At 34.3% G+C, this 15899-nt stretch overlaps 1 protein-coding gene across 3 annotated transcripts in view; it reads right to left on the minus strand.

Annotated features, from left to right (window-relative positions):
• The window catches only part of MARCHF1 (membrane associated ring-CH-type finger 1), a 135967-nt gene that overhangs the window by 91257 nt on the left and 28811 nt on the right, over positions 1-15899 (minus strand). For all 3 annotated transcript variants that reach the window (XM_087874893.1, XM_087874891.1, XM_087874892.1), the window contains one exon: positions 8254-8393. In XM_087874893.1, the coding sequence (XP_087731019.1) occupies positions 8254-8355 (102 nt within the window). In that variant the 5' untranslated portion in view covers positions 8356-8393. The remainder of the gene's footprint in view (positions 1-8253; positions 8394-15899) is intronic.

The following is a 15899-nucleotide window of genomic DNA, read 5'->3' on the forward strand; positions in this document are numbered from 1 at the left end:
GTGATGGCTTTATATGTATATAGTTGGGAATATAAAAATAAACAAACATATATTTTTAAATGCAGACAATGTTATGTTATTGGCTGAAAACAAAAAATCATAATGAATGTTAGAAGAAATAGTATTATGAGATGAGTGAGGATATTTTCATTCCTAGTAAAGGCCCAAATAGGTCACGTCATTAAACCTATTTTATATGGATATATATAAAAGTTCATTCCAATCAATATAATTATTAAGTGCTTTCTCCTCAAAAATAAAACATATAAATAAATTGTGCCTTTCTGGCACAAATTCCACATAAAATTCCATTACCTTCAATTACAGTTATTACTAGGATTACTATCAGAAAGAAAGAAAGAAAGAAAGAAAGAAAGAAAGAAAGAAAGAAAGAAAGAAAGAAAGAAAGAAAGGAAGGAAGGAAGGAAGGAAGATGGATGGATGGATGAATCTAATTTTATAAAAGTGCTGTTAATTTCTTAATGTCCACATTAAACCATACAATATATTTGCAACTGTTAATAAATGGTTTACTGTTACCTTGTGAGAAACCTTTTCAGTTATCCAAACTAACCTGAGCCATGGCTTTCTCGAATAGTTTCCATTTCAAATAACCCATCATCTTGGTTTTTAGCTTTTCTATTCAACTCTCCTAATTTTAAATACCTTGTATTGTCTTTTATACTTTTTATTATATTGTAAGCTGTCTAGAGTCCTCGTATCAATTAGATGGACTGCATAAAAAAATTAAACATATAAACTAGATGAAGTAATTACCCTCCCTGCTTAACCTTCAGCAGAGACGAGGTTGGACAAGTGCCATTCCTGTTGAAACACTATCATATATGTTTTATTCAGAAATAATTATAGACATATAAACTATAAAAATGATTCAAGGGTTGACCTGAGAAAAGCCTTTATTTAATAATGTAAATTTTGTTAATTTGCATGCATTCTAGAACTTTGTCTCCTTTTTCACTAGTTCTTACAAGTGCTATCCGTGTGTATGTATGTATGCAGATATGTCTCTGCATATATTATACAATTTGGGAGCATCATTTAACTTTTTCATGATAGACAGTCTTCTGTAACTAGCAATAGCCTCAAAGGTCTCTCCTGCAGATCATAAATACTTCACTAGCAGTTTTTCACAAAGCCCTGTCCCCTTCTGTTTATTAAGTCTTTAAATATAAATAATGTTTTTAAATATTTTAAATGACCTATGAATTCAAAGTCTTCCTTAAATGTTTTTTTTTACTTTGTTCTCAGAAATTTTTATCTAACTTTTCCCCAAATCCCCAAATAATTAAAAAGAAGTGACAGAAAGCATTACATTGTTCATTTTGCCCAAAGGCTGTTGGCAGGTACCCTTTGTTCTCAGGTAGCAAATTACATTCAGCTTTCTCTCATCTCTGTTAAATGAGTAATAAAAGTCAAGTTCTAACACAATGCCTGGGACTTGAGGGGTAACAGTGTAAAAAGCAAGGAGTAAAAATGTAAAAATCAGTGGAAGCAGATGCTAACAAAAAGACCTACACCCTTTATAGCAGAATATCAAAACTAAGACAATCAATAACTACAACATTATTCTCCTCTGGTACCAAGAAAATATCTGTGATAATTACACTTAACAGTTCTGAAGAAGAAACATGCTTAGTATTCAGTAGAAATTAGTTGAAGATGTTAATGAGGGAAAATGAATTAGTTTTAAAAGCAAAGAGAAACTGTATTTCAGAATATGTTTAAGTACAGGCTATCTTTCTTCTTCTTAGTTCTATGACAAAATCATCACTCTAGACTTGTAAGCTAGTAGACCAAGACCCACCAATGAGCTTCATTTTCAGAGAGTATTATTGTTATATACTTTAGTAGTTGCTGCCCTTTAATGCCATCTATTTGTTGGAGATATAGCAGCTTCTTTCCTGCACAGTACCAAGGGATAGACTTACTGGAAAAGCATAAATAAGGACAACATGCAATGAAGGAACAAACAGCCTAAAAGCACAGCAGTGATTCATTGTGAAAAGAAAACAAAACACAGTGACAAGAAAGGAGTTTAAAGTTAATTGCTTTTATATTTTATTGTTTCAGACAAATAGTTTATCACTTTACAAATGATATAAAATATTTGAAATATATTATGTAGTGTTGGAGATGAGAAAGCATTATTTAGTGTAAATCAGTTACTCCATCTCAGGATAACAAGATAATTAGGTGAATGCAGAAATAAAGAATGGAAGTGGGACTAAGTAAAAAATGTTATCCCAAAATGTCTTTCAATGGAGGGACTGAAGATACAGTATTTTTGTTTTGTGGGAAAAGGGGAAAAGAGTTTTGAAGATAATTAAACTACAGACAAATATTACAAGATAAAACTTGTAAGAAAGATGTTAGAGGACAAAATGAATAAATTAAAAAAAGATTCCTGGCAATTTGCAACAATAAAAACCAAAACACACATTAAAAATACAAATAGATTATTTGTAAAACAAAACAAAACATTAAATTATCAATAATACCATTAGGCATGAGAAGACATCAATCTTCAAAAGTCCTCAGATTATCTAATTATTCTGTCAATTATTGGGAAAGGGCTGTTTGATAAGATTGGGACTATATATGATTCCCTGTCCCTAACCCCATCTTCATTGGTCTGACTCTATACTATGCTATTCTAGTTTCTTTAAATATTTACACAGCTCTGCCTAGACTGATTTGGAAGGGAAAAAATTTTCAGCCTTGCCGAATAATCAGTCTTATAATTTGGTGCGGAAAAAGATCTTCCAGCTTTTCTGAAACTTGCCAATCAACGTTGTAATGGAACAGTTTAGAAATACAAGTAGTGTATTCATTAAAAGGAAGATTATTTTGTCCAGTAAATAATCTACATTAAAAGGGAGTTGGTTGACCAAGTTTAGCTGAGAATATGGGTATTGAGGCAGATGGAGGCTAACATCTTTCTTAGAAATAAGCAGTTGTCCAAAATGTCCAGTCTATATTTAGTCGTTTTGTATAACTATACCATTAGAAGAAAAGCCAGTGCTCCATGCAGAGTCAATACTGATAGTTTGAGCTGGTTAAGCACTTTTTAAATATTTAAATAAAACTGGAGGTTGATTACTTTAAGTCAGTTATAAGTGACACTTTATTCTTATCTTCAGACTATTACAAAAGGTCTGCAGAATATGGTGATCGAAAACTAATTCAGGATTTACTTCAGTCTAGTGCAAAAATTTACACCCAGATTTGTTCTGATCTAATTTAACTAATCTATAATTTTAAAAGGAAACTATTTTTCCTCTGTACTCAAAATGTCCTAGTTCACTCACTTTCTGACCAACTTGCCATTCTTTCTGAACAATGAGTTCTCAACTATGTTAGATACGAAAGTTCAGTTCTGTGAAAAAAGATTCAACCCTTTTTAAATTTTCTGAATTTTTGCCATTATGTAATCAGAATTTTGTGGGGATCTAATTGATATATAAATGGAGTTTGGGTAATAAAATAGCATCAAAATTTGGCTCTTGTTTTATATTTCATAAGTAAAAAAATCTAACATGTAATATGGAAGTGTGAAAATGCAATTGCCAGTTTAGATCAAGCAGTTCAAGTGTCAAATTAATTAAGACTGTTCTGTCTGTTCTGACAACCTGTTTTATAAAAACCCACATAATACAGTTCTTATAATTCAGATTCTAGAAACATGCTATGTATGAAACAAATGGAAGAATTACTCAATTCTCCCATTTTGATGCCAATTATTCAGAAAAAAAATAATCTTTTTAGGTAAGCACTATGCTTGTCTTTCATAATTATTCTATAAAACAAAATAATTGGGAAAGATCTAAAGATCTACTAATCTATAGGAATATAGATTAGTACTTTTAGGAATATAAAATTTTAGAGTTATGAGCTCTACAGTTCATATATCATAAAACAGTTTAGCCATTGAGTGTAAAATTGGTTTGACACTATAATAGAAATAAGAAATAGGAAGGTGCAAAGCATTTGAATTATGAAGCAGCCTTTTCTATTAGCAAGAAGGTAGAAGTTTATTATCATTGTGTGAAGGTTCATGATTATTAGCTGTGCCTGACACACCTGTGGACACTTACATTCTTTGCATTTGCCCAGATTGGTTTTCCAGTATTGATGCTGTTTCTTCTTCCCACCATCTCATATTAGGAAGGGGAGCTCAGTCAGATGGCCACCCCCTTGGTTATTAGTAGATGCCCTCTGCATATAAAAAATTCTTGGCAATGTCCTTTCAAGAGCCACTGAAATAATGTTCTACTACTGTTTTCAGTGCTTTTTGAGTTATGTAGGTTCTTTACCTTTTCACTAGTTTGCATGTATTATTGCTACTTTTGTTGTTGTTTGCGAAGTCTGCCAATGCAGATGGACCTGATCACAGATTAGATTAGATTAACAGAGTTGGAAGGGACCTTGTAGGTCATCTAGGCCAAGGGTCTCTAACCTTGGTAACTTTAAGCCTGGCAGACTTCAATTCCCAGAATTCCCCAGCCAGTTTTGCTGGCTGGGGAATTCTGGGAGTTGAAGTCCTCCAGGCTTACAATTGCCAAGGTTGGAGACCCCTGATCTAGTCCAACCTCCCACCCAAGCAGGAGACGCTACACAATTTCTGACAAATGGCAGTCCAAACTTTTCTTGAAAGCCTCCAGTGATGAAGCTCCCGAAGGCAAGCTGTTCCATTGGTTGATTGTTCTCACTGTCAGAAAATTTATCCTTATTTCTAAGTTGAATCTCTTCTTGATCAGTTTCCATCCATTATTCCTTGCCTGGCCTTCAGGTGCCTTGGAATATAGTTTGTCTCCTTCCTCTCTGTGGCAGCCCCTCAAATATTGGAACACTGCTATCATGTCTCCCCTGGTCCTTCTCTTCAATAGACTAGCCATGCCCAGTTCCTGCAACCACTCATCCTATGTTTTAGCCTCCAGTCCCCTAATCATCCTGGTTGCTCTCCACTGCACTTTTTTTAGAGTCTCAACATCTTTTTTATAGTGTGGCAACCAAAACTGGATGCCATACTCTAGATGTGGTCTTATTAAGGCTTTAAAGAGTGGTATTAGTATCCCACTTGATCTTGATTGGCTTCTTTGGCTGCTGCCGCACACTACTGGCTCATATTTAACTGATGGTCCACTAAGACTCCAAGATCCCTCTCACAGTTACTGCTATTAAACCTGGTTTCACCCAGTCTATATGTGTACTTTTGGTTTTTCTTTCCTAAGTGTAAGACTTTATTTTTCTCTACATTGAACTTCATTTTGTTAGATAGGGCCCAGTGTTCAAGTCTGTCAAGATCAGATCTTGAGCCTATCTTCTAGGGTGTTAGCTATTCCTGCCAGCCTAGTATCATCAACAGGGAAAAAGGGAAACCACAAGAACATTATACCTCTCAATTGACTAGAAAAATTCCTGATCAAAATATTAAAAGTTGTTGAGAGATCAAGTAGAACCAGATGCTACCGGAGGTTGAGAGGTATAAGTAATACCTCTCCATAGACTCAATTCTATGTCCAATGTGAAACCCGAAAGGTTTCAGATTAGAAAGCACTGGCTGGGGGATTCTGGGAGTTGAAGTCCACCCATCTTCAAGCTTCCAAGTTTGAGAAACACTGGTCTAGATAATACATATCCACCAGGACCTTTAGAGTTGTAACTAAATCACCTTCCCCCAGAAAGGGAAGAGTGGAGATTGGATAAAATTTCTACCACTATAGAAGATAGCAGTGATGTTTATACAAACTTTTTCTACACTATGTTTGAAATTATCTCAAGATAAAGTGAAAAGTAACAAAGAAGAGGAAATTAATCTTTTTTCTCCATTTTCCTTTTTTGTTTCAAACATCTTTCACCATTTTAGTTATTACATGGCTACAGTGGGGGTTAGCTTGTTTTCTTTTGCATATCTTCTTTTCATAATTAGTATTTCAAAAAGCCTGAAGAATGAAAACAAAATGGAAAGTGATATTATAAGGAACACATTCCCTATGGGTAAAAAAAAAGGGAAATAAATATGTAAAAGAAAAGAAAAATAACTAGAGATATAACTTCTGTTTTTCATATATTTTCTCTTATTTTTTCTACAGTATTCAGGATACTAGAAGTAAGAATACACATTTGCACAATCATCTGTCCCCAAGCTTTAACTGAACTGTCTGAGGGGGTAGGAAAATCTCTTTTCAACTTCTGAAAAAAGTAGACTGACCAACTATCATTCAAAACGTTTGCAGCTAAATTTTCTGATGAAATTTAAAAAAAATATTCTCACAAGGAGAAGAATTTAGAATACATTTAAAAAGCTTGCCTTGTTTTCTTCCATTCCCTACATTATATCTCAGCTTAGCTGAAAAACCTAATTTTAAACAATTATTCACTTCTTTTTTCATTTCAGGTCCATGTTTCATGACTGAAGGACTGTTCCTTTATTTCCTTTTTTGTGTTCCAAATGTTTCTTCTTGACAGCTCTTTAGTAATGCATGACTTAATATGTCAGCCTCATGTAAAACACTAAAAATGTTAAATATTTCCGAAGGTAAAAATAATGAAGTATGAAGCTGACATAATATTGAAGCAGCAGTTCTCCATCATTTTAACATCACAATTTTGGTAAGAATTTTTACCAAAAGAATTTGGTAATATTTTTGATTTAAATGCTAAGTAAGTAGCCAATATGCTTAAATGATATACACCTCAGGCATACTCCATGCTGTAAAATATTACAAAATAATCAGCCTACTATGTAGCTTAAAATACACAACATTTTTTTTCTACAACAACAGATACCTTATTTTAAAGAAAAGTAATCAAATGACATGATTATGTGTAAGGATTGGAAAATTTCTTTTGAAATAGTTAAGTAGTAGTATAGTATATTATAGTATAGTATTACAGTCAGGATACAACTTCAAGAAATGCTTCTAAGTTTTCTTCAAAATCCTCATTAAGCCAATAGATCCAATTAAATGGATGATCACAACAACAGAACAGAGATTCTTAGCAGATTCTTAGCATTCCTCATCCTTCCATTAACTTAGTTTAAATACTTTTGGAGGAAAAAATGTGCTGATGATTTAATAGTTCATTTTAAATCCAGTTAAATAAGTTGCAACTACGTAAGAGAGATAATCATAATAATCAAAAATGAAATATCAACATTTTGTTATGGTTAATTTTTTATTTTCATTGAAAAAACATTAGGAGACAATATCTTTTTTGAAAATTAGAAGACAAATCATATATGAAATTCAGAATTTCAAGACATGAGAGTATAAATTCACCTAAAAGTCTTTTTTTTTTTAAGGTTGGCATATAAATATAGAAATTCTGGCAATTTATAATAATGATACAAGGATATTTGGTTCCATTCCTAGTACTGAAAATTCTAATAAACCTTGCATAGAAATATTAAAATGGAACTGAAGGACTACTATCTTTTTTGGTTACATATAAACGACTGCTAAGAAATTTGAAGTATCCATCAAGTAAATTAGATTGCAAAATAACAAAAAGAAAAAAATTAAAAATATCTTCAAGCTAAATAGATTAGCTAGATAATCATTTTTATTTTGACATATATTCTATGAGTGTAGTATTAAGTTTCAAAACAATATTCTTTCAACAAATAGCTGTCAATCTGGAAAAATGTGCCTCATTCTGACAAATTTTATTTAAAACTAAAATGTAATTTAACTTACAGGTATTGTTTTGTTGTCAATCTCTTCACACCATGCAGGAAATGTGAAAAATGCAAGTTATTTGTAAAATTCAATTTTCTTGTTCATACCACAACTACCTTTACAATCAAGCAAAATAGTCCCTTTAAATAAGACCCTCCTACTCTCATCATGCACAAAAGACTTGTAAAGATATACAGAAAGCTATATATGTTGCCAATATTCTGAAAGGGGCAAAAGGAGGAAATATTAGCTTACAAACTTAAGAAAGCACATCACAAAACACCCCTCCCCCAAATTCTTTAACAGCCATCACCTAAAAGACAAGCAAACCAAAAATAAATGAACAAAAAATAGCAATGTTAGGAATGTGAACATGTAAACCGCTGCAGTGCATTCAGAACAAAACACAAAGGAGAATATAAAGTAAAAGTAGATTCAGATATTGGACAAGCTGTAAGACTATTGCTTGGACAGAAGGGATGGCACAAGGAATTTTCAATTTAGGTTTTTTTTGTACAAGCCATCATCATGAAATAGAACTTCCACTCACCAAGGCAGAGATATGTGAAGCATCACCTGTGACTTCGGGGGTTCTTGTGCTGTTTGGGAATCTGTGAGGATTACGAGCTATCGCTTGGCACCAGCCCAACATTTTCTCCTTCCACTTATCCCTTTTCAAATTCTGAAATTCTGAAAATAATTTACAAATCCCTGAAACAATGGTATCTTTAGTTTCTTGCAAATACGTGTCTGGGCATGCAATTACATATATTTGAACTGTACACAAATAAATTTAGCTGTTTTCAAGAAAGAGCAGAATTCATATCAGTCATAAGCAGTTCAGTTCAGAAACGAGTCCCCCGATAAATGATACAGCAGCTTCCTTCAAATTTCTAGAGTTCAAAAAATGGAAGCTACTTATTTATAGAAGTTAAATTATTTTAAAGGTAGTTGAAATACACCCAGGGGACAAAATACTCAGGCAAAAAACTGTGCATGCAACATTGCGATAATGCACTTATATTTAAATATAAGCTTTCCGCTGATTGAAAATGTCATATTAAATTGTGCCACCAGTCTAAGTAAGAAAAACCACTTAGTAAACTCTAATCTACATTTGCTAGAAATAAATTCTGTTATAGTCACATCATCTTATTTGAAAGCATCATTTTACATTTCATTTCAGAAAGAAAAAAACTTACTTCCAGGTAACCGAATCTGAATCTAAGATTACTGTCTTCAAATATGTATAACATTTCTGTATGGCCTGTCTTTACATTATAATATATTTTTGGTATATTTATATTATAAATTATATAGCTTTAGATATACATTCTTGTGTATGCTTGGAAACAAAACATCATGACCTCTGAGAGATATGTTGACAGCCAATTATATTAACAGCTGATCAGTTTCAAGGCCATGAAGCAATAGTGCTTGCTGTAGATAATAAGGAACTACTCATGATAACAGGGCAACCAACATTTTGATATAACTTTATTTTCGTTTGCAACAAAAGAAATTATGTAGCCTATTTTTTCATGCGACTAATAAAGATTTTGCTGAGTTCAAGCCTAGCAGTTTAGTTAAGCCATATAGTTTGGGGGTCTGAGATTTACTGCTAAGATCTTATAGAGCGTAAAGAAGATGACTTTGATAATTATATGTATGCTCCATTGCCTAGGCAAAAGAGATTGAAGTACTTTTAAAGTCCAGAACTATGAGGTAATATTCAGAAGTTAGTCATATGACTTCCTAATTACTAATGAACTATAAGGAGGAGGTGGTACAGCATAATCAGAAGATTCTATTCTTGTAGCTGATCTCAATAAAGATATAGTTTCCTGTGGAGTTTGATTTTCTGTTCTGTTCTACCTGGTGGAGCTGAGTTTATGGTAAACTATCAAAATGGTAATCTAAGTGTCATGAAGAAAAAGCAGCTGTTTCATCAAGCTCTATAATCTTTTCCAGCTGCTCAGTGTGGTAACATGATAACTTGATAAATGATATTTGCCAGACACAGTTCTAATTGTATTACAAATAGAAATGTAAAATCTACCCAAGATTTTTTTTTAATAAAATGGAATTATATGACAATATGATTCTGTTGTAGCCTGTGGTTCTTAAAACTTCCATAGCAATAAGAGCATACTCAGAAAATGCACAATACAATACATACCCAGCTGGGTAAAATAGTTTATATAATACAAAATTGCACTAAAAGAAAATGTACCCCTTTCACTACAATTGGCAGGTCAGTTTGCTGCCTTCCAATAGGCAATCACTAAATATTTCTTCTTTGGGGAGTAATAGATGGCATCCGGTCTTCCTTTGTGGTCTGTGAAGACTAGGGCAGCTATTTTTTAAATTATGCACAAATGCTGTCTTTGGAAAAGCCCCTGAACTACAATCACATCTCTAATTCATTGCCTAGATGTTTATAAAATTATAGTGCGTGTCAAAATATAATAACTCCCTGAAAACACACTTCATTTTTCGATCCTGTCTGTCATTAATTCCCACTATATTTATTTTAACAGAAGATTATTGCTTTGATCCTTGTTCTATGTAGCAGTTAAGGGAATGCCATGCAGGATAGCATTATTGAACAGCTTCTGAACTCAAAGACTAATTAACAAATGAATGATTTAGAACTGAATTTAACTGTAAGTTTTATAATTTCTAGAATGTTTTGGCTTGAAGATTACAATTCCAAAGTGTAATTCATTTACAGATATTAAATATTTCTTATGGTGAAGAAAAAGTCAGAAAACCTACAAAAAATAGCAACATTTTGGATTTTGGGTCCTCATCATGCCTAGTCAGAAACCCAATAGCCAAGAGATGTTGTGAGTTGTGATCCAATATTTCTGGATAGCACCAAGTTACCCATCTCTTGTCCTGGATTTAGTTCTGAATTTCTCAGAGAAAAATGTAGAAAAAAAATTATGTACTATAACAGCAGCATAGACATTACGTCCTACTTGACCTCTAGGCAGCTTTCAATACCATCAAACATGGTATCCTTCTGGATCAGTGGTGGGTTGCCCCCGGTTCGGACCAGTTTGCAAGAACCGGTAGCAAAACTGGTGGGAGGCCCCGCCCACCACCCCGGATGTTGTCATCAGTGATCTGCGCATGTGCAGAAGGATTGTGCGTGCGATCCCATTATGAACCGGTAGTAAAGGTAAGTAGAACCCACCCACTCTGGATCTGCTAAGAGACTTAGAGACGGGTGGCACAGTGTTGTTCTAGTTCTCCTCCTTTTCACCTCATTCATTTGGTGATGATTTCTCCTCAGTCCCTTCTAAGTGGGGTACCATGGGGTACCATAGGGTTTGATGTTTTTTCATAGGCCTACTCCATCAGATCTGGCAGAGGCAGCATTTTGTGGGTACCACTGGCTAGGGATTAACATTTGGTGGGTCCCGGGAGCGTGCCTTCTCTGCCATGATATCAGGCTTATGGAACATCCTTTTCCCTAAAATTATATTCGTCCAATGATATTCTGGAAGGGCCTCCAGACCAGTTATCCAGCCTGGAGCTCCTGGGTCATTAGAGATTTGCTATGGTAGCTCTATTGTTGAGATAGCCTTTTTTTATCTCTCTCATCACCGAGGGTTTGTAACTTTGGTTTTTATGACATTTATTAATATGGATTTTTACATTTTATATTTGTGTTTTTTATATTCTTTTATCTCATTGTTGTTATGGATCACCCAGAGTCATTTTGGTGAAAGGGTAGGCTACATAAATTAAATAAATAAATAAATTCCTACATAAATTTACTATTTTGAGCATCATGGTGGCCTAGTGGTCAAGTTGCTCACCTCCTCCCCAAAAGGTTGAGAGTTCAATCCTAGGTAGATGTTTTTCTCATAGGACACAAAGAAAAATATCTGTTGCAAACTACACAATGTCAGGAAGGGCATCCGGCCAGTAAACACTCAGCTCCATCCAGCTGCCCCAATTCTACTCCAAATTAAGGGACTACCTGGTTGTAAAAAGGGGATTTTACATATATTTAGTATTAAATAATACCTATAAAGTTCAACAAGTTTACTTTCAGCTAGGAATATTGGACTGGAACAATTTCACTGGCTCAATACCAAATAAAAGTTAGAGAACTTGTATGAGTAATATATTCATTGACAAAATACATATTCATGGTTTGACAAAGAGAAGTTGATACCTTATGGCATTCTATTCATATGGACACTGCAATGAATAAGAATGGAGAGAAATGACCTTTGTTGTCTTAGGAAAATAACTGGAAAGAGGCCTGTGCTAAAGGTGCATTTGAAAAGGTGACAGAAAGTCCTACGGCAACATTGGCTTTTCTAGAAATCTGATAAAAAGCAGAATATGATAACAGTTTATAATTTTATAAATAGTTTTATAGTTAATCTGTATAAATGTGCAAATAAAATTATACCACTGAAATAGTCTATTACTTTTTTTCCAAAGAAACTGAATTTCAAATAACTCAATAGTTGGTCAAATTACAGTATATATAACATACTGTAAGAAACTAGGGAACAGTTGCATTTGCCATTTTAAGATTATTAAAAATTTTACTAAGATTATGTTTCTAATTTTAAAGGTTTTTCAGTATTGTCTTCTCAATTTCAGAAGACGTGTGTGCACATATGTTTAAAATACAACACTATCAAAATAATGTTCATATTCTAACACTTATTTCAACAGTATTAAAAATTGTAGTCATAAAAATTGGAAGTCTTTTCAGACTAATGTCATTTCTGCTTTTCTCAGCTCTTAACATTTCTCAATGTATTCATAGCAAATGAAAGGAAAAAGAATGAACGCTTCTATTAGCAGTAGGCATGAAAATGAATATGCCTTTCTGGGGTATGAGAGAATCTTGTTCAAGTATAGCCAGTGTTTTCATCAATATGTGTTTTAAAATGAGATCAGATGTCTTAAATTATATTCTAATTTTATTATTTCCCCCGTAATTAAAGTTCAATTTAAAATAAAAAAGTGAAAATTCAGCTTTTACACTTAAACTCCTTTGTTATTCTATCATCAACACTAGGAGTTGAAAGTAACTTGAACATTAGGCACCTAGCTAGATATATGGGTATATAAGATTATGTAAAATTATATTCACTCTAACACAGGGGTGTCAAACTCAAGGCCCGGGGGCCAGATCAGACCTGCAGGGTGCTTAGATCTGGCCCATGGGGCTGCCCTGGAAACAGCAAAGGACTAGTCCACCGTGCCTCTGCCAGTGAAAACAGAGCTCGCAAGGGCCATGCGCAGGGCCTCCAAAGCTCCATTTTCACTGGGAGAGGGTTGCAGGATGCTGTTGCAGTCGAAAATGGAGCTCGAGAGCCCATTTTCGCTGGCAGAGTGCACAGGCCTCCACAGGAGCCTTGACATGAGTGACGCCAAGCTGGCCATACTGACCCTGGCCACGCCCACCCTGGCCCCCCGAGCTCAAACCTAACCCTGATGCGGTCCTCAATGAAATTGAGTTTGACACCGATGCTCTAACGTATCTTTCAAAAAGAAATCTACTTGCAATTTGCATTTGACCACCATATTAGATTTGTAAGCCGATCCTGCACTATCAAAGAGATGCAGAGAGACCAATCTTAGAGTAGCACAGTATCACCAAAGAGGTTCTTTCTCTATTTTGCCAATATGCAAAAGATCATATGTTCTCTAGATTACCCATTACTTATACTAGTATTTCTCAATATTTATTATTTTCCATTCCCTCATGTTACTCAGTAGTAGAGCCTGTACCCCCACCCATGATAGAAGTATACCAATATATAGGAACATACAGCACAGCATCTTTCCAAGGACCTTTCTATAAACATAGAACATGAAAACATATTGTGTATTATTACATTTTTTTTGCTTTATTTATCATCTTTTAGCATATATTTTATATATCTTAAAATCCTTGGAAATATGAATTCTCTTCTTGCTCTGCCACATGGGAGTCAGGCTAGCAAAATGCAAAGGACACCAGAATGACTTTTCAGACTTTCTCCCATCTAGCTCACTTTCCAAAGCCATGATTACTCATATAAGCCTCATTCTCCAAGTTCTGGGTTGGAAATAGCCCTTGGATCGGGGTAAAATTCAGCTGGTTCTATCTGGCTCTGGCGAACCAGCAGTGGCAGCTGTGGGAGGCTCCGCCCACCCATGCAGACATGATGACGTTACTTTTTGAGACATTTTAAGCCTCTGCACATGTGCAAAAGGCTTTGTGCATGTGCAGACGATAGCACAAGCGAGCAAAGCGAGCATGCGTGCAGTGCACGCACATTTGCGAACCGGTAGGGAAGGTAAGTGAATTTCACCTTTGCCTTGGATGCACATAAGCTTCATTCTCTCCTTGTAGTAAATGGTTGCTCTGCAGAGCCAACAGTGCTGACTTTACTCCCCTCAACAGCCCGTGTCTGCCCGGCCTCAATTCATTACCTCCCAAGTATGTTTCTCTACTTGACACAATTCAGTTTTATTACTCAGATATTTATAACACCAGCCAAGTAAGGATTTTTAGAAATGTATCAGAGCAAGACATTTGACATATCCAAATGCAGAAATGCGCTGGGAGGATAAGGGAAATATTTCTCTGAACTGTACGTTTTAGTGTTTTAAGTACATCCTACAAATTATTTTAAAATCTCCCACAGGCAGCAACATCTGCTTCTGGAATTATGATCAATAGGAGTCAGCAGGAATTGGATATACCCAATGAAGACTTTTCCAATATCTTCATTTTCTGTCTGTCTGCCTGCCTGCCTGCCTATCATTCCCAAGATTAGTTTATGTTAATAAATGAATATTCCTCATTGGTAGCATTACTCTATGCATCTATGCTTTCAGAAACTTAACACATTGGGAAATCTAGTGGAACTTCCTTTTATTGCTACTATTGCTACTTAACAATGCTACTTAATAGTACTATTTGAGTTCTGACCGTCTTTATCTCTTACTTAGTCTTTGTATTCCAGTTATTCTCTTTTGCTGAAGTTTATATTTTTGTTGGTATTATTTTAATCTGTGCAATTAACTGAATTAACACAAATTTGTTACCTTTCTAAACTGCTAGAAATCTAATTTGAGGTTTTTGATATTGAAATGTGAAACACAAGTTGTTAAAACAGCAAACCAGAATGAAGTATAATGAATTCCAGTATTCTACTAGTACTCAACATTTCTGGACATAACACTAGAGAATGCTGGCATTTTCATGTATAATCATATTCATTGTTCTTTTGTTTAAGATATTCACAAATACTGACAGGGATATGTTAGCATTTATTATAAATGTCAGCATTTGAAATATTTATTATAGTGTTATACATATTATAACATTGTACATTAACCTTGGAAAGTATTCTCCATCGAAACAATAGAAATAAACAGAGCATAAAGCTAACTATATTAGAAAAAACAGTTCTTTATTATCATCATGAAGGAAACCAAGATATTTAAATTTAATATTCAAAAGTGTGTTTTTGTTTATTAGTCTAGTCCAAAACTAATGCCATATTGATCCAAATCCAGAATTAAACATGTTTGTATATAGACAAACAAAATGGTACATGGTAAGTGGGTGAGATTTGAAAATGGTTTTTTGGACACTAGTAAATTTAGGGTTAAACTATATGGATTGTGTAATTATTATGTTATTATACATTAAAAAATCCATTATTGTATGCTTTTGTCAGGCAATAGATTGCTCCAATTCTGATCGTAACAACATATGGAACATAGAAAGAATTAGCAGTTTTTTGCTTATGAAATGTATGCTCTAGTGCAGTTGTACACATATACACTTTTTATGTAAAGAGAGAGCATGGATAACTTGATAAATAGCAATTCTCTCTCTAGTCAGCAGCCCAGGTTCAAGACCTGAGTTCCACATGGGGTGAACTGCCATCCTCATCCCAGCTACTGCCAACCTAGCAGTTTGAAAGCATGTGAATGCGAGTAGGTAAATAGGTACCATTTCAATGGGAAGGTAACAGCACTCCATGATGTCATGCTGGCCACATGACTGGAAATATCTTCAGGCAGTACTGGCTCACTTGTCTTGAAATGGAGATGAGTTCAGTTCCTATAGTCAACAACAACTAGCTGGGTAAAATCCACAGGAATCCTTTAACTTTTACTTTTATAAATATATAAACAGTCTCTTACTTTTCTTAA

Source organism: Pantherophis guttatus, chromosome 8 (genome assembly GCF_059756535.1).
Source record: "Pantherophis guttatus breed Tessera chromosome 8, ASM5975653v1, whole genome shotgun sequence".
NCBI lineage: Eukaryota > Metazoa > Chordata > Lepidosauria > Squamata > Colubridae > Pantherophis > Pantherophis guttatus.